Source organism: Phytophthora parasitica (genome assembly GCF_000247585.1).
Source record: "Phytophthora parasitica INRA-310 unplaced genomic scaffold supercont2.58, whole genome shotgun sequence".
Lineage (NCBI taxonomy): Eukaryota > Oomycota > Peronosporomycetes > Peronosporales > Peronosporaceae > Phytophthora > Phytophthora nicotianae.
This window is the reverse complement of record NW_008649044.1, coordinates 37,437-62,805: the sequence shown is the minus strand read 5'-3', so window position 1 is coordinate 62,805 and position 25,369 is coordinate 37,437. Positions and strand designations below refer to the sequence as shown.

At 51.9% G+C, this 25,369-nt stretch overlaps 10 protein-coding genes across 13 annotated transcripts; 4 read left to right on the top strand and 6 right to left on the bottom strand.

Annotated features, from left to right (window-relative positions):
- Nucleotides 1–908: 908 nt before the first annotated feature.
- PPTG_16500 (hypothetical protein) lies at nucleotides 909–2,905 on the top strand (the record flags this gene model as incomplete). The annotated part of the gene is made up of 3 exons (XM_008914041.1): nucleotides 909–1,183; nucleotides 1,262–1,464; nucleotides 1,593–2,905. 3 exons carry the CDS (start codon nucleotides 909–911, stop codon nucleotides 2,903–2,905), a joined length of 1,791 nt encoding a protein of 596 aa, XP_008912289.1.
- Nucleotides 2,906–3,259: 354 nt separating this feature from the next.
- On the top strand, nucleotides 3,260–4,570 carry PPTG_16499 (hypothetical protein; the record flags this gene model as incomplete). The annotated part of the gene is made up of 1 exon (XM_008914040.1): nucleotides 3,260–4,570. One exon carries the CDS (start codon nucleotides 3,260–3,262, stop codon nucleotides 4,568–4,570), a length of 1,311 nt encoding a protein of 436 aa, XP_008912288.1.
- Nucleotides 4,527–5,282, bottom strand: PPTG_16498 (hypothetical protein). 3 transcript variants are annotated; one of them, XM_008914038.1, is made up of 3 exons: nucleotides 5,216–5,282; nucleotides 5,008–5,149; nucleotides 4,527–4,942 (listed from the first exon to the last, which is right to left on the bottom strand). In XM_008914038.1, exons 1-3 carry the CDS (start codon nucleotides 5,259–5,261, stop codon nucleotides 4,738–4,740), a joined length of 393 nt encoding a protein of 130 aa, XP_008912286.1. In that variant the 5' UTR covers nucleotides 5,262–5,282; the 3' UTR covers nucleotides 4,527–4,737. The 3 variants fall into 3 exon arrangements, with proteins under 3 accessions (XP_008912286.1, XP_008912285.1, XP_008912287.1); XM_008914037.1 differs by having other exon boundaries at nucleotides 5,008–5,282; XM_008914039.1 differs by having other exon boundaries at nucleotides 4,527–5,149.
- Nucleotides 5,283–5,384: 102 nt separating this feature from the next.
- PPTG_16497 lies at nucleotides 5,385–9,866 on the top strand. 2 transcript variants are annotated; one of them, XM_008914035.1, is made up of 3 exons: nucleotides 5,385–9,078; nucleotides 9,145–9,245; nucleotides 9,314–9,866. In XM_008914035.1, the coding sequence occupies exons 1-3, from the start codon at nucleotides 5,472–5,474 to the stop codon at nucleotides 9,524–9,526; spliced, it is 3,921 nt and encodes a 1,306-aa protein (XP_008912283.1). In that variant the 5' UTR covers nucleotides 5,385–5,471; the 3' UTR covers nucleotides 9,527–9,866. The 2 variants fall into 2 exon arrangements, with proteins under 2 accessions (XP_008912283.1, XP_008912284.1); XM_008914036.1 differs by having other exon boundaries at nucleotides 5,385–9,245.
- Nucleotides 9,586–11,695, bottom strand: PPTG_16496 (MiaB-like tRNA modifying enzyme, archaeal-type). Its single transcript, XM_008914034.1, has one exon. The coding sequence runs from the start codon at nucleotides 11,612–11,614 to the stop codon at nucleotides 9,716–9,718; it is 1,899 nt and encodes a 632-aa protein (XP_008912282.1). The 5' UTR covers nucleotides 11,615–11,695; the 3' UTR covers nucleotides 9,586–9,715.
- A 5-nt stretch (nucleotides 11,696–11,700) lies between these two features.
- Nucleotides 11,701–15,636, bottom strand: PPTG_16495 (hypothetical protein). Its single transcript, XM_008914033.1, has 2 exons — nucleotides 15,334–15,636; nucleotides 11,701–15,255 (listed from the first exon to the last, which is right to left on the bottom strand). Exons 1-2 carry the CDS (start codon nucleotides 15,424–15,426, stop codon nucleotides 11,974–11,976), a joined length of 3,375 nt encoding a protein of 1,124 aa, XP_008912281.1. The 5' UTR covers nucleotides 15,427–15,636; the 3' UTR covers nucleotides 11,701–11,973.
- On the bottom strand, nucleotides 15,628–19,005 carry PPTG_16494 (hypothetical protein; the record flags this gene model as incomplete). Its single annotated transcript, XM_008914032.1, has 1 exon — nucleotides 15,628–19,005. The coding sequence occupies one exon, from the start codon at nucleotides 19,003–19,005 to the stop codon at nucleotides 15,652–15,654; it is 3,354 nt and encodes a 1,117-aa protein (XP_008912280.1). The 3' UTR covers nucleotides 15,628–15,651.
- An 11-nt stretch (nucleotides 19,006–19,016) lies between these two features.
- PPTG_16493 (phytochrome-associated serine/threonine protein phosphatase) lies at nucleotides 19,017–20,715 on the top strand. The gene is made up of 3 exons (XM_008914031.1): nucleotides 19,017–19,449; nucleotides 19,520–20,143; nucleotides 20,225–20,715. The coding sequence occupies exons 1-3, from the start codon at nucleotides 19,168–19,170 to the stop codon at nucleotides 20,279–20,281; spliced, it is 963 nt and encodes a 320-aa protein (XP_008912279.1). The 5' UTR covers nucleotides 19,017–19,167; the 3' UTR covers nucleotides 20,282–20,715.
- On the bottom strand, nucleotides 20,532–21,809 carry PPTG_16492 (hypothetical protein; the record flags this gene model as incomplete). The annotated part of the gene is made up of 3 exons (XM_008914030.1): nucleotides 20,532–20,732; nucleotides 20,803–20,947; nucleotides 21,025–21,809. The coding sequence occupies 3 exons, from the start codon at nucleotides 21,807–21,809 to the stop codon at nucleotides 20,532–20,534; spliced, it is 1,131 nt and encodes a 376-aa protein (XP_008912278.1).
- A 91-nt stretch (nucleotides 21,810–21,900) lies between these two features.
- PPTG_16491 (hypothetical protein) lies at nucleotides 21,901–24,467 on the bottom strand (the record flags this gene model as incomplete). The annotated part of the gene is made up of 2 exons (XM_008914029.1): nucleotides 21,901–22,356; nucleotides 22,428–24,467. 2 exons carry the CDS (start codon nucleotides 24,465–24,467, stop codon nucleotides 21,901–21,903), a joined length of 2,496 nt encoding a protein of 831 aa, XP_008912277.1.
- Between the last annotated feature and the right edge of the window lie 902 nt (nucleotides 24,468–25,369).

Below are 25,369 nucleotides of genomic sequence, written 5' to 3'. Positions count from 1 at the left end.
TGAGAGTGGTTCACATGGGGTGAGAGCGATTGAAACTTGGTTCAGTGAGAGTGAGCAAGCAATGCCGAGACGAGTCAAAGCAGCGATCTGTAGCTGACAGAATCAGTGAGAGTGATTTTATGGAAATTGATCGTCATGTGCGTGAAACGATTCGTTTCAAAAAGATGAAAAGAAGTTGGGGCTCACTGGAGATTAATAGAGCGAGGAGGAAAGTCTCCTTATTGAAGCATCCACACACGTAGGTGTTGTGCCTGTCTTACAGGTGCTTGGTTGGCACGAAAGAATTGCACATGCAATGACGCTCACTAAAGAGCTCCTCCAACAGATGTCGGTGTTTGATATGTTTTGTATCGTAGCAGATCGTGCGAAACGATAAACTTCTTTTGCGATCAAATGAAGCCTTTGAGTTTCAAGCGGAGATATCCTTGCACTGATGGTAGCATTGCTTCAGCATGGCGGAGCTTTCCGCGGAAGCGATAACGTATTTTCGACCGCACATTATTCACACCGGTCCTCAGCTTTTGCCTGAACTTTAGCTAAGACGAGGGTGTTAAACGTATCAATTTCTCACGCTTCATGCAATAGCGTTGGGAGAGGTTCATCCATTTCTGCCATCATTCCAGACCAGAACGTTTCGTGTTTCGCCTTTTACACTTTACTTCAGTATGCGTCATTATGGCGAGGGTGCACACTGGCAATCGTTCCATGTGCGGCGTTTCGGGGCATAACCTCTCTCAACTTCCAGCCCCCACCCGGCAGCACGCACGGCAAGACTCTTGCTTTTAGCGTCTGGGACGCCGCTGGATCCGACTAAGAAGCGCACGAGCTAGAGAACAAGCCTCTTCCCCCGTCTGCCGAGCATCGACACGCAAGTTGAAGTGGCCATCAATCTTCCGGCTTCTCAATCGATGGAGATCGCACCTGTAGCCGCTGCATTCAGTGGGCGAGCGAGCACTGGAGGGGAAGTGTCCAACGCCAAGAGGAAACTCGAGAGTGCGCACTCGTTTTTCTCTTTCTCCGCGTCGACATCGCCCTCGGGCTCTCCGACTGCAGCCTCCAACAGCTACAAACCATTCCGAGGCAAAGCAGACGCGCTGCCACCGCTCGATTCACATCCTAAAGTGCGACGTTGTTCTGCTACGGGGCCTCCGTCGCTTACACGCTGCTATTCTGACGGAAAAATGTATAATTTATTTTATATTCTCTTTTATTTTAATGATTACTCGCGCTAACGATGGATGATGTTGGCTGGTTCGACTAGTTCAAAGGCGTTCGGAGAGTTGTTGACTGCAGAAGAAGCTGCAGACAGCCAGAGACTGCAGTCGTCCAAGGTTTGTCCTACGTCCTCTGCACTGACGCTGCAGAAGAAGAGCATTTCGCCTCGTCCTGGCGTGTGTCCGTCGCCTGAACTGCACCGCAATCCATTCCTAGATGACGAGACATGGCCATTAACCGTCCCCAGAGGTAAAGTGCTAACAATTGTCAACGACCAGAAAATCCAGCGTGGAGACTGGAATCCTGGTGCCAAATCGTGCAATTTTTTGACTGACGTACATGCACTCTTATTGTTGGTTATGCCAAAACTTGTGCAGGTCCGACGTCGACATCACCGGCATTTGCCACCAAGAGCTACAACAACAATACGACACCTCAGCGCAAGACGAGTGACAGCTGTGTCATGTTTACTCCACCGACGCCCAACAAGCGAGTGTGCAGCCAGCAAGGCTTTACGCAGAGCAAGGCGGGCGCGTCAGGGAACTGGGCGCCTTCTCTTACACAGGCGAGAAAGCGCTCTCTGGGGGTGTCTGATGGCTCTCACTTCGCTAGTGCGTCTCCCTCGGACAAGCGAGCTTCGCTGTCTATTGACATGAACCTGGAGAGTCGAAGCAACGGCCTTCCTGGCGCTCTGTCCTCCTGTTCGTCGTCGTCATCGACTCCACCGGTCTCTGTGTTGTCCCGGAACAGCGTGAGCGTACCGAAGAGAATGTATCCGCCCCAGCGTCGCAGTCGAAACCCGGGCAACTTATCGTTGGATCTATCGCAGGTAGACCAAGCGAACGTGGATCCAAATACCACAACGACTGGTGCTTCCAAGCGACGCAATGACCAGGCTGCAGTGTGCTCCAAGCTAACGGACTTCCTGTACATCGGTGGTGCTCTAGCTGCCAAGAACAAATCCATGTTGCTCCAGAACGGCATCACACATGTCATTAACTGCGCGGCCAGTGTAGCTCCAGCCTCGTTTCCCGATGACTTCTGCTACTTCAACATCAGACTGCGCGACCATTCTTCGCAGGACATCGCCAGACACTTTTACAGCATTTTTGACTTCATTGAACGTGCTCGTGAAAGTGGTGGACGCATCTTCTTGCACTGTGTGAAGGGGATTTCTCGCTCCCCGACGATGGCGATCGCGTACTTGATGTGGTACAAGAACATTGGAATGTACAAGGCGCTGGACTTTGTGCGTCAGTCGCGACCAATTGTTGATCCCAATGCTGGCTTCATCTTTCAATTGACCGAGTGGGAGCAGCTCCACCCTCAAGGAAGACTCAAATTTCAGCGCACGATCGTCTTTCGGATGGACGTGGCGTACACTAATGTGGACAAGAGGAACAGTATGGTGGCAGCGAAGAACCCGCTGTTCGTGGGTCCGTTGCCCAGTGTCAGCGAGAATTACTTCCGCGATCCGACCAAGGATATTGGGGAACTGTGCTTGATTGTAGCATGTGCCGACTATATGTTCGTGTGGTGTGGAACCGACGTCAATGGGGATGGCGTGGAAGTGGCGGAGCGTGGAGCGCAGATATTGCAGCGCTACGAAGCGTTCCCAGCCAAGTGCGACACCGTGAGGCAAGGACAGGAACCCGTGGCGTTCTGGGACCTCGTTGGCGACGATATATGAGAAAATGTATAGTACATAGTATACACGTTTAGCAGCAAGGAAGTGACGGTCGTAGGTAGGAACTTACAAAGGATATGAGAGTCTTCGTGATGGATCAACATACTACGTAGAGCGCTCTACCTTCCTCTTGTAGGTAGGTTTCGTAGGCTTCCGGTGCTTGCATATGTGACTGTGTTGCAGTGTGTGGTCCATGATTGGTGACCAATCAAAAGGCCACACCGCCGGTATCTTGCACGAAGAGGTGGAGGCGATTGGCTCTGACAGCCAGCAGAATAGGCAAGAGACCAGTTGCAACACCCAGCACTGCGTCAATTTCCCTCGCTCCGAGCCACACACCAGCGGAAGAAGACAAGCATGACGACTACCAGCAGCTCGAACGCTACACTGCTGCTCGTGACGGGGCTGCTTAGTGTGGGCATGGCCGCTATGGGCTACTACTACCTCCATATGAACAGCAAGATGCCGTCCAATGACAGCGAGACTGGCGTATACAACAGCGTTGCTTCCACTTCCAGCTCAACAATTAAGACAACTAAGGAGACTGTGGCAGCTACCGTCGTTGAAGCGCCCAAACCGACTCCTCCTAGTCCTAAAGAGACCCCGAAGAAGATAGAGAAGGTTGTTGCATCTCCAGTTAAGAAGGTGGGGCCTCCTGTTGTTGCTGAGTCCCCGAGAGAGACTCCTCTGAGTCCTAGTGTGGAGGTTGCAGCTAGTCCTAAGAAGGAATTTGTTGCTAGTCCTAAGGAAGAGAATCCGAAGAGCAGTCCGAAAAAGGAGGTGGAGCCTCCGGTTCTCGAGCTCCCTAAGCCGGCGCACACCAGTTCGAAGCAAGCTCCGGAGAGCCCTAAAACTACTGCTGAAAGTGATCAACAGGCTCCTGTTAGCCCGATCAAGGTTCCTCAAGGCCCCAAGAAAAGTGTCGAGAGCCCCAAGAGTCCTGCAAAGACCCCCGAGAGCCCTAAGAAGACTGTTGAAAGCCCCAAGAAGGAAGCTGCTGAGCCTGCATCTGCTGTAGATGATGTTGTCAAGAAAATGCTGTGCGAGGACTTGATCATTAGCCAGGCCGTCACGGAGACTGCGAATGCCTTCACCGAGGAGCTCCTTCAGGAATCGCTTGAGAGTGTTGCATTGGAGCAGGAGGAATACGTTCAAGTGGAATTGACGCAGTCGATGACACTTGATAAGAGCACGCCCGAGCTTATCAACGTCGAAGATGCAGTAGCAAAGACAGAGGAGGAAGCTGTCCACACTTCTGCAGCCACACAGGATGAAGAGAGCATCGTTGAGGAGGACGAAGAGGAGCCGGCTTCGTGTGAACCAACTGAGCCTGTCGTCGAAGCGGCTGCGGCTCTGGCTTCACCTAAGAGCCCCGTGCAGTCTCCCTCGTGGGAGGCTATCACTAGTCCGGAAGTCAAGGTGGCACCTGCTGAGGAGACTCCGACTCCGTTGTCGCTAGATACACCGGCAGAAAGCACCGAGTCTGCCGAGCCTCTCTCCATCAACGTCCCAGTTGAGAACGACGATACATCTGTCAATGACAAAGACAATTCCTCACCCGTGAGCAGTGGTGGTTCATCCCCAGGGATCAAACGCAACCGCAACCGGTCTAAGAAATCCAAGAGCAAGAGGAAGAAAGCCAAGAAACACCAGAAGTTCAAAGCTTAATAGCTTTCGCTTCGTATAAGCGCTATCCGGTCTCGGTATCAGGCGTGTAATTAGTTATTGAATATAGCACCAGTGCGCTTCACCAGCTCCTCGTTGCTGTAGGCGCACACACTTTTTGTGATGAAAAGTATGGCGTAAGTTACTAATCTACTAGTGTAAATCTTAGCTTAAACGTAGAGCTCCGTGGACAGTTTGAGGCCTAGGAACTCACGTACGTGGTCATCGTCAGCAATACCCGGGATCTGTAGCAAGTGATGCAAGAAAGCCTGCAGCAACTCCTTGCGTCTGGCCAGAAAGTCCGGGTTCAGGTCCCTGCAGCAATAGGTCTTTGGTGGCAGTTCAGGCAGTCGGTCGCCAGCTTTGAAGCGCACACTGACGAACAACAAGTCGTCAGCTTGGGGTCGCACTTGAATGTCAGTACGTTCGCTGACTCGTACCTCGACTGTAGCCCGTCGAACTCGCTGAAGCGACGCAGTACCTTCCAATTGCGTCGTCCGTTCTGGATCTGGAGCTCGTATAGTGCGTACTCGTCCTCCTTCACTAAGTACTTGATAATGGCCACAGTGAAGTAGTCTGGGCCTATGAATACGCAGCAACACGTCAATAACATTGTGGCGTCAAGAGAATCATCCTTGCAGCGCGCACCGTAGCGTAAGGACCACGCGTTCTCAGGCAAATACACGAGCGACATGATGGCCAACTTAGACTGTCGTATCCAAATCTGATTCCACTAATCTATCAACGTCCTTTTATTGGTTGAAAATAAACCAACCACTGAATTCTAATCGATTTCCACCTATCATCAGTCGTTTCTGCGACAGCGCGTTGTAACGTCGGAGAGAAGTAGAAGAGCAGCAGGTGAAGAAGGAACCCATACTTCTTCTTTGCAGTCTGCAGCATCATGCAGGTCTACGTGCGCGTGCACGACGCCGACTACGAGTGGGTGCGGGGCCGCGTATTGCGGCGCCATGAGAGCGACGCCTCTAAGCTCCTCGTGCAGCTCAATAACAGCGACACAACAATTGAAGCGGATGAAGCTCAAGATGTCCGTATGGCTAACGAATTAGCAGCCGGCCTGACGCTGGCGGACGTGGAGAACCTGGACGCACTCACACATCTACATGAACCCGCATTTGTGGACTATTTAGCGCAGCGCTATGGCGTAGACCAGGTGTACTGCAGGTCTGGAGCCGTTCTCATCGCTGTGAACCCCTTTAAGCACATTTCAGGGCTCTACGATCTGCACAAATATCGCGAAGAAATGCCTGGCTGGACCGCACTGCCACCTCACGTGTTCTCCATTGCTGAGGGAGCCTATCGGTCGCTACGACGACGACTACACGAGCCTGGAGCGAGCAAGAAGAACCAGACGATCCTTGTGAGTGGAGAAAGCGGAGCAGGCAAGACGGAAACCACCAAGTTTATTATGAATTACCTAGCACAGAACAGTTTGGACACGACTGCAACGACAAGCAGCAAGAGGAAGCGCGCGATCGGCGGCAGTGAACTTCTGAGCGCGAATCCGATCTTGGAGAGCTTCGGCAACGCCAGAACTTTGAGAAATGATAACAGTAGTCGCTTCGGAAAGTTTGTGCGTATGTTCTTTGAAGGACATGAGCTGGATGCGTCGTTAAAGATGGCCGGGACGTCAGTGGAGACGTATCTGTTGGAAAAAGTGCGTGTGGTGCATCAGAACGATGGAGAACGGAATTTCCACGTGTTTTACGAACTTTTAGCAGGTGCATGTGACGATATGAAGAAGGAATTGCAGCTTGAAAGCCTCTCTGCACAGGAATTCCAGTATGTTAGTGGCGGTCAATGCTATCAGAGAAATGATGGTGTACGCGACGATAAGCAGTTCCAATTGGTGCTGCAGTCGATGAAAGCTCTGGGCTTTACGAACGTCGAACAAGCAGCGATCTGGAAGATTCTGAGTGCGCTACTACATCTTGGAAATGTGCTGTTTGTTGCCTCGAGTGAGGACGAAGGTGAGGAAGATAACAGAGCTGCGTCGGAGCCGTGTAGATTGGCATCTGCCTCGCCGTCTTCGCTTACAGTTCAAGAGCATCTCGACATTGTGTCAAAGCTGTTCGCAGTGGATCAGGAGGAACTGGTGTCAGCGTTGACGACGCGGAAAATCAGCGTCGGAGGCGAAACTTTTCATGCAAATTTGAGTCTTGCGCAGTGTGGTGATGCTCGAGATGCCATGGCGCGGTCGCTGTATGCGTTTTTGTTCCAGTTTCTGGTCTCGAAAGTCAACTCTGCGTCGCCACAAGTCCAGGAAAGGAATCCTGCGAATAAAGCAGCAAATAAGGATACAACTCCATGCATCGCAGTGCTGGATATCTTTGGGTTTGAAGAGTTCGAGGTGAATCAGTTCGAGCAGTTCTGTATCAATTACGCCAACGAAAAGCTGCAGTATCAGTTTATCCAGGATATTTTATTGACCGAACAGCAGGCGCATATTGAGGAAGGGATCAAGTGGAATGCTGTGGACTATGAAGACAACTCCGTGTGTTTAGAAATGATTGAACAGCGTCCCAGTGGTATATTCTCTCTTCTGGACGAGGAATGCGTTGTACCCAAGGGAAGCGATGCAGGTTTTGCCAGGAAAATGTGTCAGCGACTGCAAGACCACAGCAACTTCAGTGCCTCTCGCACTGATCAAGCTGACGTCGCGTTCCAAATCCATCACTACGCAGGCAAAGTGCGATATCAAGCAGAAGGTTTCTGTGACAAGAACAAGGACCAGCCCAATGCAGAGCTGTTTAGTGTGCTGGGTAAGACTAGCGACTCTCATTTGCGCGAGCTGTTCGAGTTTTTTAAAGCCAGCGAGACGGCAGAACTGAGTCTTGGACAGCCGAAACTGAGACGGCGCTCGTCTGTGCTCAGTGCGGTTGGAATCGGCTCTCAATTTAAGCAACAATTGGCAAGTCTACTGGACGTTGTACAGCAGACAGAGACGCACTATATCCGCTGCATTAAGCCTAACGACGAGAGCGCAAGTGATCAGTTCGACATGGCCAAGGTGTCGAGTCAATTGCGCTATGGTGGAGTGCTGAAGGCTGTGGAGATTATGCGCCAATCGTTCCCAGTTCGTATGAGCCACTCCGACTTCGTAAGGCAGTATAGCCTTCTGACTACGAGTCCCAGCTGCACTGCTGGGGATCTGATTGAAACACTTAAAGTTGACCACGCTGAAGTTGGTAGAACGCGAGTGTTTCTGCGTCAACAGGCCTTCGACCAATTGGAGAAGCGGCGTGAACAAGTCATCGCTGACTCGGCAGTGAAATTACAGAGTTCGTGGCGTGGCAGACAGCAACGTCGTGTGTATATTAGACAACTACAAGTTCTGTGGAGTATTCAAGTGCGATGGAAGGCGATTCTGGAGAAGAAACGACGCATCGCTCGACGGGAGGAGGCAGCTAGGACGATTCAGCATTCAATACACTGCTGGATACAGGCGCTTCAACGGCGTCGTCATCGGAGTGCAATACTTATTCAGTTTGTTTTTCGGAGGTGGCACCAAGCTCGCGTCACATTGTCAAGGACAGCGGCTGAAGCTTCAGCTAAAACCCCGCGACAAGAGGACAAGTCGGAGGACTCGGTGGGCTACAGTGGGCGAGAAAGTGTGCTCACTATTGAGACTTTGGAAGACGACGTGCTTTCTACAGCGACAGCATCAGTTGGAACAAGTGCATACTCGGAAGATGTCGAGCTGTCGCCTATGGACGCGGTGAGAAGAGCTACTCTCCGTGGACACATGAGCGAGTTGGGTGGTGCAACTGACAGTGACAATGCGATGCTGAAGAAGGCACTCAGGGAGGTTGAGCGGCTTCGTCGTAGAGCTGAAGCTGCTGAAGCTGCGCTGTCACATTTTGCTGGTAGAGACGTTGATGTTTCCACTGAAGCCTTGTCCATGGTTGCAACTAGAGCAGATGGGCCGTATTATAATCGAGCGAGTGACGGTGGCAATGCGTTGTGGAGGCAGTTGAATACGTCGAACCTGAGGATCGATCGATACGGCAACACTGTGTTGCATCAGGCTGTGGAAAGCGGCAATGTGGAGCTCGCGTGCGCGCTTCTTGTTAATGAGGCAAGTGGTGCACTGGATATGCTGCAGCAAGCTGAGACGCAGCGTGGCTACTCTTCACTACATCTTGCTGTTCGTGGTGGCAATTTCGAGATGGTGAGTCTGTTTTTCCGCCCAGAGGTATTGCCACATCTCGATTTGAATTTCAGCGATCGTGAAGGAAACACAGCGCTGCATTTGGCCACTCAACTTCAGGTTAAGATTGCGTCGCGAGTGCTGGAGTTGCTGCTTTGTTTTGGTGCTGATGCAAATGCAGTGAACTTCCTGAAACAAACCCCTTTGCACTTGTGCTCAATGATCAAACGTAGCGGATCTGCAACGTGTGAGATTATGGAGACGCTCTTGAGACATAAGGCTGACCCGCAGAAAGTAGACTTCCTCAAGCGCTCACCACTGCATTATTGCATGGAGAAAGGTATGTACTGGTGTTCTGAATCCAGGAGAGTCAGATTGGTTAATCGGGTTATGTATTGACTTACAGATATGGAGGACGAGGCCGTGCTTTTGATGAAACACGGAGCGGACATGAATTTACCCGACGGCGAAGGCCTGCGCGTCGTAACGAACCCCAAAGCCACGGGTGTAAGTAGTCAATTGCTGTGTGTTTTGTTCTTTCGGATGGATGAATTAACTGTAGTTGATGTTTGCAGCTCCTGCGTTATATACGCGTGACGCCGTCGTGGATTCCCGATACCGACGTAACTGAGTGCATGGTCTGTCTGGAGCCGTTCCCGTTTTTCTTCTCGCGCAAGTGCCACTGCGACCGCTGTGGCCGTGTCTGTTGTTCCGACTGCGCGCCGTCAAGCTCATCCTGGAATGGCCGTTTCTGCTTCGACTGCAAGCACTACGCACACTACTCGTGATCCTGAGAACCTACCGTATTCACTATTTTATTTTTCGTATTACTAGACCAACAGAGAGAGCACAGAACGAAGTATTTTATATGCATAGGCTCAAAAAGCATGTTAGATTCATAACACTAACGATACCAATGACAATGGGCTCTAACATCTACTAACGCGGATGTGAAGTGTAGACCCGACCAATTTGAATCACTTGCGTGTGAGCAAGCGAGCAGCGACGAAAGATGCAGACACCACGAGGGTGGTAAGTGCCACGAGTTTCACCTTATCGTCACTCACTTCGTTCCACTTCGCCGCCAGAGCAGTCGTGATAATTGAAACCATGCCATTTCCGTCAGCATCAGCATGTTTCTTCTTTCGTGAAGACTCCTTGGCTATCATTTTCTTCTTCTTTGTACCGCACTTGCCACCACAGTTCCCACCACCACCAGAAGAACAGCACGATCCATTGCCACCACAGCATCCTCCTTCATCGTGGTTATCGTCGTCTCCTTCATCATGGTCGCCACCATTGCATGACGCTGCCGACTTTACCTTTGATAAAGCCTTGGCACGATCCGCAGCTGACAGCTCACCTTCAGTGCGGATCTGCTCGCGAATAGCAGCCGCTGCCACAGTACAGGGCTGGGAACGTGAGATCACTTCGCCCGTAACGTGGAATCGTGCCGCGGTGAGGACGCGTACCTCCGCCGTGCACCCGATGAGGGAGTCATCACGAGGGAGGAGCACCTTTGTATAGTTCTTGGTGTGTGCAACCGTGTACTTCTTGTCGTCCGAGACTTCCGTGTTCACCCATACTTTCTGTGTAGTGCCCACAAGGTGCGTGTACGGCTCGAATGTCTCAAATAGTTTGGTGAGTTTGCGACTGCGGTTCTTGACTACCTGAGTGGGGACACGTTTCATCTTGGCCGCAGGAGTTCCCGGACGAGGGTAGAACTGGGAAATATTCATGATGTGGAAGCGGTACTTCTCCACCAGCTCCATCGTCTCATCAAAATGCTCCTCGGTTTCGGTTGGGAAACCGCAGATGATGTCTGTTGCGAGCGTAAGATTCGGCACTTTAGCAAGCAGTTCGTCAGCCACACGACGGAACTCGGCAGCCGTGTACTCGCGGTTCATAGCCAGCAACACATCGTCACTGCCAGACTGGACGGGTACATGCAGGAACGAGTATACTCGATCATGGTTTAGCACTTCAGCGATCGCATCCAAGTGATCCAGGATGTACGGAGGGTTCGTCATACCTACACGGAGCATGACGCCGTCGGGCACAACTACCAGCAACTTACGCATAAGTGTAGGCAGATCGGTGCCGATGTCAATGCCGTAAGCTCCAGTGTCTTCACTTGACAGCCAGATCTCCGTCACGCCTTCGTTAATCACCGTCTGCGCTCTGGAAACGATCGCTTCAGGCGTGTAACTTCCCAATTTGCCTCGAGCATGACGTGTCTTGCAGTATGTGCAGGCACCAAGACAGCCTGTACTCAGTGGGATGATCTCCACCATGGGATTCTTGCGAATCTTGGGCAGATCAAGCTCCGGCAGGCGGTTCTTGGCCAGTAGACGCACTGTGTGGCCCTTTAAAGTCTCCTCCACGACCTCCACGACTCGATCTACTTGCTGGATACCCACGATGCTGACTTCCTCGAGGCCCTTGAGGTGGCGATCAGCCTGTGGCACGCAGCCGGCCACGACCACAGCCTTGTTCTGCTTACGGCCCTTGACGGCCAGGTGCATGAAGGCAGCTTGGGATGGGTCTTTGACAGTGCAGCTGTTGAGCAACCAGAGCTGCGCCGCGTCCGGGTCCTGAGTGAAGCGGTAGCCGTAGCTGGCCAAAGCGCCCTGCATATACTCCGAGTCGCTCACGTTGTGAGAGCAGCCGTACGTCTTGATCCAGATGAGCTGCGTGCCAGGAACACTGGGCTCCGTGGTGTCAAGATCCGAGCTGCTGCTGGCTGTGCTGCTGGCCGCCGACGGTTTGGTGGTGTCTTGGAAGCGAGGCTTAGGTGCCACCATGGGTGTGCGCACGGAGCTCACGGCTGCACGGTCCAGCTCCTCCTCGCCGATCATGTCCTCGATGTCATCCATGGTTCGATGTGGTCTATTGAACAGCTCAACAAAATGGAACAGTCCGGTGGCCAGTGTTTGACTATGTACAACAAAATGGGGGTGTTTGGAATACATTATGGAGGTAGTCGTGTTATTTTTTGGTTAAAGCTTTTGGTTAGTTACTTTTCGTAGTGATATAATGTGGGTTTAATACTTTAGAGAGGTAAAAAGACCTGACAGCGAGTGGGTGAATCAATACCAGTCGAATTGATAGTTCAGGGTAGCCCATATTTATGTACTCAGAATTCCGCTCGCTAGCTGTTGACATTTTTTAACGCTCTCCCTTTCACACCAGAAATCTACCTCAGACCTCAAGCATCTCCATCCCTCGTTTCTTTTCAGCTGAACTTGCAAATGACGGTTGGCACCTTAAACACGTTTCCGTCGTCGTCGGAGCACGACGTCTGGAGCTCGATGTACTTGCGACTGCAGTCCACGAGTCCTTCGTAGCGTGATTCCACGAAGGCCCGAAGAGGCTTTGTCATCTGATCGGCATAAAGCTCCTTCAGCGCCTTGCCGAAGGCGTTGCGGTCGTACAGCATCAAACCGCTGACAGTGCGGTAACGCGGATCCTTTTCCGCAGCGCTGGTGTTGCCCATTTCTGCTACACGGTGGAACAGCAGGTCGCAGTTAAGTTCGGTCTTTTCCTTGAACTGAGCCAAGAAATCCTCCAGCGTCGAATCGGACGACAACTCGATCAGAGTGGAGTCCCACTTCGTGAATCCAGGGGGCTTGCACTTAACCTCCGACATCTCCACCACGTCATACTCGTCCTTGGCACGAGCTGGTGCTGCAGGCTCCTGCATCAGATACATGTTCAGACCCAGCGAATTGGACGAGTCCTTGAACGCTTCCAGCTCCTTCCGCTGCATCAGCTTTAGCATCTCCAGCATTGCCAGGCCCGTCACCGATGCCGTCGTCGTCGCAATGGCTGGAATGATTTTGCCTGCAATCATCTTGCACTTGTGGCGCGACGCGTCGCGGATGCGGTAGTTGAAGGCTCGCAGGTTCGACGCCGCGTAGATAAAGTCGATGTGGAAGTTCATGTCCTGATCCTTCTCAAAGTCCGCTGGCTCGAACGATAGGCCCGAAAGATCAAATGTTTCGAGCTCGTGCAGCAGCTCTACAAGCTCATTCTTGTCGGAGTCATTCGAGTTCTTGATCTTCTCCTGCTCTAGACGCTTAATTTCATCCGAGTCAGCTGCAATCTTTTCGTTCGACGGTTTCCAAGTCGGCGGAACATACTTGTTGCCAAGCTCTTCATACGTGGACGGGTCACGCCATTCCGAATCAGCAGACACCAGTTTCTGCTCCGGAGGTGGTTGGATTCCGTAGCAAACAGCCAAGATATTGGCAGTAGCACGGACGAAGTTCAGGTGTAGCGGGTTTTGTGGGTCAAACTTCTCCACCGCCTGGGGGAAACGCTTGGCTCCCGACCAGAACTTTTCTCCAGAGTTCGTCAGGTGGTCCTCGGGGAAGTTATGAATGAGCTGCAGGATACGGTCACGGAAGCGCGACGTCATGAGCTCGAACGCCAGCGTAACACACTTCTCGAACGTGATATCCTTCGCCGTCTGCAAGGTAGCGCGCAGACTGCGAAGTCGCTCAAGCTCTTGGACAATTGCCGCGGCAACAAGCTTCGGGTTCGGGTTTTCAAGAGTAGCCTTCTTTACCTGATCGAGATACGCTGCGCGGTCTTCCACAAACTTCTTAGCCTCTGCAGCAGGCACCACGAAAAGATCTTCAAACTGTGCACGCGACCACTCGATGCAGTGCTCGATGAGGGACGGGAAGTTACGTAGCGTGCACATCGGGATACCATCACCTTCAGCATCCTTGGGACCATCCGCGTAGCTCTGCGTCTTGTACGGGATCACCACCTGCACATTACACTTCGTACCCAGTGTACCACTCTCCAGCAGAGGCAGCTTGTGAAAAACGCACTTGCTGTCCACGTACAGACGTGCTTTCACATTATCCAACGCGTTCGTGACTACATCCAGGTCAGCCCAGAACTCGTCATTGAATACATTCTCCGTGTGAGGAGCTACAAGTTGCTCCAATGTCTTCACCTTCAGGTCAGCGTTCATCTGGTGCACTGCAGCAGTAGCAGCTACAGATTTGGGCTGCCCAACGTTGTGCTCCCGGAAGAGGAACTGGCGATTCAGGTTGCTCACCTCAATACGGTCGTTGTCTGTGACCGTCACAAGACCCTTGTCACCACACGCAAGACCAACCATGGCGAAGTTCTTCAGGTATTCACAGCCAAGAGCACCGCAGCCCACCAGGAACGTGCGAACGTTTCCAAGCTGCTTCTGAAATGACAGTCCGAAAGCAGTGATGATGTGGTCGTACCGCGAGCCGATCGGTTTCGCGTCCGTTGGGCGCTCATCAGGCAGCACTTCGAATGCATCCAAGTGCAGCCACTGCTTCAGTGGAGTGAATTTACCCGTGAACTTGACGACTTCCTGGGCAACGACACCACCGTAAAAAGCAGCAAGAGGGTGAAGCTCAACGGCGGCGTAGAGAGCAGCCTGACGTGCAGTCTTCTCATCCAGCTCCTCGAGCTTCATTACTTCCTGCTTGTTGGCACCTTCACGAGTGAAGGCAGAAAGGTGCTGAATGCCTTCCTTGGCAATAGCCACAACTTCGTCCGCATCTTGGTCGTTGTGCGGTTCCGGGTAGTGGCCATGACGTTCCTCGAACTCCATCAAACTCCACATGATGACGTGGAGCTGCTCTGCGCGGCCAAACTTGGCACCATCCGTGAACATGAGGCCGAATTCTCCTTCAGGAACAGGCGACACCAGCGACTCCTCAAACGACTTAAACTTCACTGTGAACGGCTTCTTGTGCTGAGTAAATACACCTCCACCTTCATACGGCGTAAACTCCGACGTGTCGCCGATCTTCAGACGATACGCATCGAACACTTCTGTCTGTTTGCCATTACGGAACACCTTCTTGTTGGCAAACTTGATGCGGCGTGGTCCCATCGTGTTGATCGACTGGTTCGGGTTGCTTTTAAGCTTCATACCCTGCACGTCACTGATCTCGATCCATCCGTCGTGGTCCGAATCCGGCATCTCGTGCATCTTACCGTCCTCATCGGGGCCTAAAATGCTCAGCACTCCGTCCTTGTCGTTCGTAATATCCGTGATAATACGAGTAATTGGCGCTTCACCCGTGGCGTCAAAGCCCTTGAACTCGTCGCCAAAGTCCGTGAACGCGTAGCCGAAGGCACCACGGATGTCGCACGTGATGAAGCCAATCTGAGGAGACTGCTGACGGCAGAAGTGGTTCCAGCGCACCAGCTCCTTGCGACTAGTGTGCGAAAAGACCACCACGTTGTGCTTGGCCACCACCTCCTCGGTTAGCGGACCCTTGTGCACGGCCACCGACACCATCTTGTTGAGCTCCGCCAGCTTGTGTGAGACAGCGGAAGCGCGTGGTTGTCCTACGTCCTGCTCCGTCAGGAAGAAGTTGGTGCCCAGGTCTTTGATCTCCGCGATACCGTCATCGTGCAGCGTGATAGCGCCGGGGCCCGCGAGGATCAAGTTCTTCGCGCACTCGATGCCCACTCCCTGTAGCCCCACGATGAGGACTTTGAGCTTCACCAGCTGCGCAAGAAATGAATAAAAATATATAATTAGTCCATGTGATCATCACTCTGCAATTCCATGCTCGATCTTGCGTACCTTGGCCATCGTCTCGAGCCCAAAGGCGCCGATCTGGCGGCTGTACTTGTCCATGAAGCCCGCATCCTTCTCTAGCTGCTGCGTGGTCTCCATGGCGCTGTCTTGCTTGCGTCGCTTGCTGCTCGGGGCTTCTTCGTGGCCCTGGCAGCGTCCGTTCCGGGGCGCTGGCCGCTTCAGCTTCGTCACTCTTTTCCTTTGCGGTCCAAAGGAAAAAATGAGATCTTCCCCCTCAATTTGAGACAAATGGGAGCAAATTTTGTGATTTGATGCTTCAAGTTGTAGAGCGACACATAGTTTTTCGTTATAACCGAGTTTGTCCTACAGCAATGTCAATTCCTGCGTTTTATCCTCGAGCTTGAACAGTAGTGACTGCAGAAGCTTCTTGCGCATGCTTGTCGGTGGCAATTGTGCCTCTGACTGTACGCCTTGAAGCGACCGCATGGAGCAGCTCAGTACTCCTTGAGAAGGCACTTTGTCGTCGCTGGTCCAGACTTTCCACACATCTGCCTCGATGGTGTCTCCATTAAGCTGCGTGTTCGTTAACTCAGCTTCTCCACTGACTGCAAGTTTGACGAGAAGCAAGATCAGCTGTCGTTGATCAAAAGCGTTTAGCTGGAGATTTCTGTACGATTCGATTTGCTGCAGAGGATGGAAGCAGTTCAACACACCCAGTCGATCCAGTACCTGCGTCTTCGTGGTGAGATCGAGCAATGAAAGCGTCTCGCTCAAGTTCCACTCGTCGATGATTCGGCTGAACAGGACAATAAACACTTCACCTCGGAATAAACACCCAGTGGTTGGGTCTCGCTCGAAAGTGCCAAAATGTTCCATGATGCGCTGTGCCTGACTGCAGGTGAAATAATACAACGTTGATATGGATCGCAGTCCAACAAGTTTCATTTCAGCTGGCACCTGCAACTGCTTGAACTCCTTTAGAAACTGCTCGAAGGCGCCATCATTAAGGGCTGTACAGATAGCGTAAGGACGTCGTGTCATGACGAAATCAAACTCGAGGATTCCTAATCGCGGGAACTGCCAGTTATTCCCCATTACGATTGGTAAGCGGTTCAACCTCATATTCCGGAATCCTCCCTGAAGTGGTTGCGCTGCTTGACCGTGCTGCGATGTATCCACTAGCTTGAGTTGCTGCCGCATTTTTCTTTCGGTCTTGTTCGCCTCCAAAAGCCGCATCAAGATGCGTCGATCGATTGAGTTTGCCATGTTCAGTTGAAACCGTCCAGTCGGGTTGTTCACGTTGAACGAAATCCATTTTCCTACCTTCTGTTCGATGTGACTCTGCTCGATATCAGAGAGATTTTCAAGTCCAATGGTCATGCAGATATCGCCGCACACATCAATTTTCCCATCTGCGTCTTTGTCCTCGAAAAATTGATTCGGAGCTTCCATTGAAGCACAGTCGTAAATCTCCTCCACTAGAGCAGCCTGAGTAGACGATGTCTGAAGAATCTGCGGTATTAACGCTGCTGCAGCAGTTGCCTTCTCAACTTGAGAAGTGTGAGACTCGAACAGAGATAGCAGCGTGTTCGCTTGAGCTACAGTAAAGGAATACTCTTCTGCCAGGATCCGGATACAAAATAGCTTGGTAGCCTCGTCGCCGTCTTGTGTGTGACCAAATGATCGATCGATCAATGCCACGACTCGATCAACGCCGCTCTGGGAAATCAGGTCTTCATGACGGTCATAGTTCGGCTGAATCTTAACATGCATGGACCCTTGCGACGGAATTGAGGTCATTAGCGTCTTCTCGTCCTTCCTATTGAACGTGAATGCCGTTCCATTGTGAAGACAGTCCACGATATCAGTTTTGTTTTTCCACACAAGCTGCAGGAGTTCTCTCAGCAATATACTGTCCGATCGCTCAGTCATATTCAAATTAAACGTGCCTCCACCGTAGATGGTTCCCTCCAGCTTGCTGTCTAAGATCTCCAAATTACAATCGCCAATATCGATTTGGCATGCTGAAATGGATCCTGAGGCTACCGAACGCAGAACTGCTTCTCCTCCAATGAAGCCGATAGGGTTGCCGCGAATGACAAGAGTCTCGAGAACCGTGTTTTGCTGTAGACCATTAACCAACACCAACATCGATTTGGCTTGGACGTGATTGTTTGAAATGTCCAAGAATCGTAGTGACTTGTTTGTAGCTAAGCACACGCCAAGATCAGCATCCGCTTTTCCGTTGTTCCCAAGTGTGTTGTCGGAAAGATCCAAATGAGTAAGCGTCAGATTTTCCATCATACATCGTGCCAAGTGCTGAGCTGGTTCACCGCGTATGTTGTTCCAGGAGAGATTAAGAGATGAGAGTGGCGTCGTAATGCGCAGGAGCTCTCCAATGGATATGGCTGCGTGAAAGATGTGATTGCGTCGAAGGTCGAGATGCTCTAGCGTACAACGATTCAGTAAGCACTGCATTAGTGTTTTCACTGCTTGGTCACCGAGTTGATTATTGCCAAGATCCAGCGACTTGAGATTAATCTGCGGGTTCTCAAGCATCCGATAAATGGTGAGAGCTCCCTTGGTGCCTAGTCGGTTGTCTGAAAAATTGAGGTGTTTTAAATGCTTCATCACTATGCCGCCCATTATAGCGGACGATCCGCTGCCAGAAACACCCACATTCTTCATTGACAGGGTTTGTACCGGCACAGGAAGAAGCTGGAGTGCATTACCGAGCGCCTCAGCGCGCTTGTCACCAAAGTAGTAATTGTCGTAGCAGAGTGCTTGACTTGCTCGCTCATAACGCGATGGCCGCTTCAGATCTAGTACAGGAAGTACCAGCAGTGAAGAGTTTTGACAGTTGGTGATGTAGCGACCTCGAGTGGAGTCAGGCCGTCTGCTCGTTGTGCTGCTCTTGTACAATCTCCAAAAGTCCTCAGCTTCATTCTGAATATCTCCAAGACCATTTGCGCTTCCTTGACTACTGTCAGTAGTAACCTCATCCAGCACTTCTCGTTGGAACTTTGCTTTCGCTTCCATCAACTTCGTTGCTGCCGCCGCTGCGATTCTCATTTCTTCGGTCTCCTCCTCCTTCTCATTTGCATCGGCATCATCTCCTGAGATATCGTCATCACCACGTGAGAGCTGGTCTTCTCCATCATTTTCGTTTTTCTTAGAGCTGTTCTGACAAGTTAAAACGTTGATCATCTGCCGTGTCTTCGCAAGAACCTTATTGGTTCGATGGGCGACTTTAAACGCTTTCCATGCATCCTGTCCGGTTGATGCCGCAGCATTGGCGATGGCCGCTAAGTTCTTGGAAGACGACGGTTGTAACTGTGGCGGAGGTAGTGACGTCGGTGGCGACTGCAAATTCCTAGTCTTCCTGGACATCTGTGAACTCATTGGGGTCTGCAGATGCGGGTGTTGACTAGCGGTCGCCAGTTTCTGTCGCTGTGAGACCAGCATTTTTCGGTTAAAGCCGCCGAAGGCCAGCGGCGCATTGCCGTTCATCGCTGGCGTGGAGGGCACCGCCATGGGCGGGACGCACTCGCGCAGCATATTCTCGATGAGCTCGTCCTTGGCACCATCGTCCGACCAGCTCCAAAGATCCGAGCGAGGAAAGGTTGTCGTCTCCAAACGTCTCGCGCGTGCAGCCAGGGGTGAGGGCTTCACTCCTGCTCCTTGCGGAGGTCTAGCTGGCTGCTTCTTGGTCCCCATATTGCTGCGCACCCTAACAATAGTTGAAGTGACCATCACTCCTAACGTGTTGAATTTGGTGTAAGAATTGTGTGCTGGTGGTCCCATCCTAAAACACAGGGGGAGTGGACGTCCAGTCTATTGTTACTCCCGGTCAAGGAAGGAAGCTCTGTGCAGGGAAACATGACAAGCGTGAACGACGCGGCGCTGGAGGAAGTCAAGCCCGTGAGCAGCGGTAGCGGTCCTGACCAGTGGATCGAGAACCTGCGCAATGGCAAGGTGCTGAGTGAGTTGGAGCTCAAGCAGGTGTGTGAGATGGTCAAGCTTCTGCTCATCGAGGAGTCCAACGTGCAGCCTGTGAGCAGCCCTGTGACGGTCTGCGGCGACATTCACGGTCAGTTCTTCGATCTCCTTGAGCTCTTCCGCTGCGGAGGCGACATCGAGAACACCAACTACATCTTCATGGTGAGTGAACTATCTTCTCGATGGAGTAGAACAGTGCATTAACTGATATTTTTGTGTTTTACCATTGTAGGGCGATTTTGTGGACCGCGGACACAACAGTGTGGAGACTTTTGAACTGTTGTTGTGCCTCAAGGCGCGCTACCCAGACCGCATCACGCTGCTGCGCGGCAATCACGAATGCCGGCAGATCACGCAGGTCTACGGCTTCTACGAGGAGTGTGTGCGCAAGTACGGCAACGCCAACCCATGGAAGTACTGCACGGATGTGTTCGACTACCTCAACTTGGCTGCTATTATCGACGGACGCGTACTCTGCGTGCACGGCGGTCTGTCGCCCGAAATCCGCACGCTGGATCAGATCCGGACAATAGAGCGCCAGCAGGAGATTCCCCACGAAGGATCTTTTTGTGACCTCATGTGGTCTGATCCCGAGGACATTGAGACGTGGGCTATGAGTCCACGTGGTGCTGGATACCTTTTCGGCGCCAAGGTTACGCAGGAATTCAACCAGATCAACGGACTCGATCTCATCTGTCGTGCTCATCAGCTCGTACAGGAAGGTTACAAGTACATGTTCGACAACAGTCTCGTTACTGTCTGGTCGGCGCCCAACTATTGCTACCGATGTGGTAATGTTGCAGCTATCTTGTCGTTCGACGAAAACCTCGAGCGCGATTTCAAGTTGTTCCGCGAGGTACGATTAGTGATATTTGGTGACGTTGTGTGGTTGTTATTTCGGTATTCATGATCTGACGGTGTTTGTGATTGTTTTCAGGTTGCTGAGTCGTCGGACGGCTTTAACCAGCGTGCGCTAGTGCCGTACTTCCTGTAAGGTGGTTGTCGGATACGGCCGTTGACGACGTCTCGCACGCGCTAACGCACTGCGATCAGCGCCTTGCGTGTTGCCTGCCATCATCTGATTTACTTGCTTTCGAGCTCACACGGGTCGCTCTTATACTCTCTCCACATCGAAAAGGGACAAGGACGCTAGTAGATAGATATCCTGTCGACGGATCCTTTAAACTAAGCTTTGTGCATGTTCGTTTGTGCTGTGCTGCTTCGTTGGTGTGATACATGTACATTTAGTGCGACGGGGGAGAAAGTGGCGTCACATGCACCACCTCGGGCTCCGACATCCAACTTGCTTGCACAGTATAAGTGAAGTCCCATCCGTATCCAGCTCCTCCAAATTCTCCAAGTTGGTTTAGGCACACTATGCCTCCCACGAAGTGCGGATACACTGCTGCAATCCGCTGGAGAGCACGTTCACACGCCTTGCGAGGCTGTTACATACAAGTCAAGAATTAGGTCAGTAGAGCATAACAAAAGCCATCCTTCGCTCAAGATACATACGTGGGCACCCCTCTTCATCTCCTGGACTGCGAAGAAAGAAGGTAAGAAGCGCATCATCACATCTCCGTCTCCAGTACAGGCGGAACCGCCAATAGACGAATCCACATAAGCCCCAGCGCCAGGCACCGCAGCATCACCGACACGTCTGCATTGTAAATAGCAGTCCATCAGCTCTAGCAGAATATGAACGCGTACGTACAATAACCCAGCGATGGAACTCACCCTGCGATTTTGTGTGTTGCTCCATTGGAGCTGGTCCCAGCAGCCATGTGCCCATTTTCCGCCAGCACCACCATCCCAATAGTATCGTGATTCTGCTTTGATATCAAGCTTTCGACGCCAATGTTGCTCTGTCTGCTGGTCGAGCGCAGCAATGACTGACCTTGCCGTCCTGTATACACTTCATTCTGTGACGGCAATGGCTTGTACGGCGGACACGAGGAGTTCTGTCCCACGACGTTGCGGAAGTAGTTAGGCTGGCACTTGTTGTTGAGCCAGTCTTGGTGGATCTCTCGCGAGCGTGGCGTATCCAGAGGCGTTTCCTCGAATCCCATCATCTTGGCAAAAGCCAGCGCACCGTCCCCTGCCAAGATGCTGTGCGACGAGTGCTCCATGACCGCGCGAGCCACTTTAATAGCAGGTTTGATTCGCCGCAACTGCGCCACCGCGCCCATTTCCATCGTGGAGCCATCCAGGATCATGGCGTCCAACGTTGTCTCTCCGCTGGAGTCGGGACTTCCTCCATATCCAACAGTGAAGTCGCATTGGTCCACTTCACAGCGATTGCAGCCTCGCGTGATGGCGTCCAGTGCTCGGGAGCGACCACCGGGTCTTTGCAGAGCCTGGAAGCCTGCGCGAGTTGCATTTACAAACGGCCACGTATTAATCACCACCACACCGCGCTGTGGGATCTCATGCGCTGAACCCAGGAGCATTATGAAGCACACAAGCACCGCAAAGCTGCCGCAGATCCAGCGCTGGTGAGTCTCATGTCGTGGTTGCTCCATTGTTCTGATTGGCTCGAGTGCACAAATACATTGGATTGGACTATTCTGCTTCAACTTGGACCAAATCTGATTCATTATGCAGGTATTGTCGCTACTTCCACTCGGGTTTTTCCTTCGCTCGAGCTGCAGCTTGTTGCTGTGCTCGCAGTGCCTTGGTGAGCGAGACACTTCTAGCTATGCGTTGCACGTATGCCGGAGCTTCGATCGTGCGAGGCTTGAACGTGCACTCAGCGAACTCCCCGATTTCTTTTTCCTGGATGGCTCGACGCTGTTTGGTGGTGTGTGCTTGGCTCTGTTGCTGAATACGCTGCAGATACGAGTCGGGGTCGGAAAGGATCTTTAGCCGACCTTCATATCGCTCCGACTTGCGGTTCAATTGCGGCCGGAAGGTTAGTGATGCCATCTCCTCTTGCTCCATCTTCAGCTTCATAAGCCGCTGAGTCGTCTCTCGTCGCAGCAAATCCCCTCGACTTAATTCGGTGATGGATCGGGGCTTTCGCTTGGTACTTGCCTGATTGATCGCCGGTTTAAATGTGCAGTTCGGGTCCTAATTTGTGAAATATCAAGTTAGTTGTCGAAGAACAGACAGCCACAAGAAAGTATACGAGTGCCACTTACCGTCGATCGCACGGTCTTCTTCTTAACGTTGTCATGCTCTTTACGCAACGCGTATGAGGAAATGCGCTCAAGGAAGTCACCCTTACGGCCATTTTCCATCATGGCAAGAGACTTCTTATTGATCGTCGGCTTGTAGCCAGGTGTAAGCTGTTGTTTGGTTTGTTCAATCCGCTTGTGTCGTGCTTGCTCATGGAATTCCTGTCGCTCGATGAAGTTCTTGAACTGTCGAGCACGCTCTTCTTTGCTCTCCTGGGTTTGATCACCACCGTCCACTGATCGCGGTCCTTGTCCGCGTTGTGCACCTGACGATGATCGACGTCGACTTTTGCCGCCGGGCCGTACAGAAATATCGTCTTGGCAAGATCGAGGAGAAGTAGCATCCAGCATGTCCCTGTCTTCGTCGTCATCACCAAACAAGGATAAACTTCTCCTTCTCCCACTGCGGCTTCTAGCTGGAGATTTTCCATCTTCTGCGTCGCAACACGGCTTGCTTAATCGCTCGTAAATGTTCTGTTGTAAGTAAAGCTGTGCTGAGACCATCTCGGATCTAATGCCGTTCACTTTCGGATAGAAGGTGCATTCAGCCAGCTCCTTCGCAGCGGCTTCACGCGATGCTGCTGTCATTGACGGCGAAGATGTTGGCCTGGCCTCCATGTACTTTGCCTTGACTTTGTCACTGGGGTTGATCTTTGGCTTGAAGGTGCACTGACGATCGATCTCTGCTTCCTCGTCGGCCTTCAGCTTTGTTGCTAGCTCTTCTCGAATTCTGTAGTTGTCTGCTTCCTGGTATAGTCGTTCAGAGACAGCTTGCAGGACGCTTAGCCCTTGGTTTAAGCCACCAGATGACTGTCGTCCACGCAACTTTGCAGCGACTTTCGTGGACTTAGGGTTGATCTTCGGCGCAAACGTGCACTCGTCGAGTTCTGACTGCAGTAGCTGCTGCTTCATTTGCTCCCGAATAGCATCTTTCTGAGACTTCCAGCGAGTTACTCGCGCATGAAATTTGTCATCGATATTGTTATTGCCTCCACCTTTTCCTCCATTGTTGCCACTTGCATTTGGAATGTGCTCGTCATCAAGATCATCCCGGAACTGCTCGGTGAAGTCGAGATATTGCTGCTCTTCTTTCGTATCCTCGCGTTTGAGGCAAAAGCTGTCATCAACGAGCAGCACCTGTCCTAGGGGGTGATCTTGAGCTGCGTGCACATAGTTCTGCCGACTGGTACCGTTAAGTTCCAGTGAGACGTTGGCGCCAACTCCTCCAAACGCCGGTACTGTGGTGCCCAAATGCGGCGGATACGATGTGGATGTGCTATTAGCGTGAGCACCTGCCCCAAATCGGTCACCATCGAAGACCGACGGGTCTGCCATCTGAAACTCGGCCGGTTGTGGATGTGACTGCTGCTGATAATGAAGTCGTAGAGCGTTGCTCACTTGGCTCGATGCTGAGGTCCTCGACTTATTAGCCATCCATTCTTGTACACTAAACTGCTTTGCCTTATCATGTGATACCCCCGTCGAGAGAAACTCTACGTCACTCTCAACGATGGTAGCACCGGGTTTTGAGGTCATTGCAGCGAGGTCTGGTCCTGGAGGCAACATGAAAGGGCGTGCAGCTCCAGTCTTGCCGTGCATTGCCTGTCCAGGGAACGGCATGGGCGTCACTGCCCCACCAAAAGAGAATGCAGGAGAGGCTACTGGGGTCTGAGTCATATGAAACGGAGGCACTGCCGCAGCTGAAACACTGGTTGCCTGATTCCCTGCCACGGAAAACGAGAATACTGGCGAGATAGCTGACGGTACACCCACTCCCGGATTCGACGAAGATGTTTGATAGTTTCCATTCGACTGAATCGACGAGGTTAGATTGATGTTCATCGCTGTTGGAACGGGAGGGGGCACGGCACTGGAAATACCGGCACCTGGCCCCGCTTGAAGCTTGGCGAGTTGCTGAAAGAGCTGCATCTTGGAAATCTCGCCACTTTTCAGCTGCTGCATTAGCCCAGATACCGCCATCCCTGGCGACGTCGAGGTCTCCATGTCCCCAAAGAGGCAATTCCTTTTGGTTGTGCTGTTATGGAGATGCCGGCGTCTACTGGCGGAGTTCGGGCCATGTTAACTATTTTTAGGAAGGTGTCAATTTGAGCGAGTTTTTGCCTAGAAGTGACATAATATGGATGAATATCACTACCGACAGTCTTTTTCTTACTTAGTTTCAGTATGGTCGTATCGAGCTGATATCTGATAAACAACCAATCAAGTCGTGGATATAGTTTTTTATCCAATCCGAGTTATTAGGGTTAGGTGAAACGGCTGCCGACGTTGTGCGTTACGATTCATACTAGCCATCAAGTGTTTTTACATCATTTGGATATTCCCCCTCTGACCGACAAAAACACTTGAAAACAGTATGAGTCTGCAAGACCTCGCACCGGCCAACTCCCAGCGTGCGCAGCAGACAGCAATCAATGCGTTCTCTCGCTTCCTTGTGGCCGAAGGTGTCAATATGCAGTATATCGCAGCCACTTTACTAGGTGATATGACTGGAGCAAAGTTTGTCAAGCTGATGGATCGCTTCGCGATTTATCTTACGAGTGCAGACGGGCGAGGAGGGAAGGCGCTAGCTCACAACTCCGTCATGAGCTACTACCGGCACGTCAAAAACTGGTTACTCGACACCTACCCGAAGAACAGAGCCTTAATCGAGAAGAAGCTACTCAAGATGGCACAGACTCTGAACGGCACTGCCTGAAGCGCCTCGAAGGTGGTAGTACGAAGCGAGCACCGGCGTGCACGAAGGAAGATCTACGTATTCTGATGGACGGACTGTATTTTGATGCTGCTAGCTCTAAGGATTACCAAGACGCTGCGCTCCTTGCCTTGATGTGGTATGCGTTCGGGCGCGCTTCAGACTTAGGCTTCGTCGCAAAGAGCAACCTCAC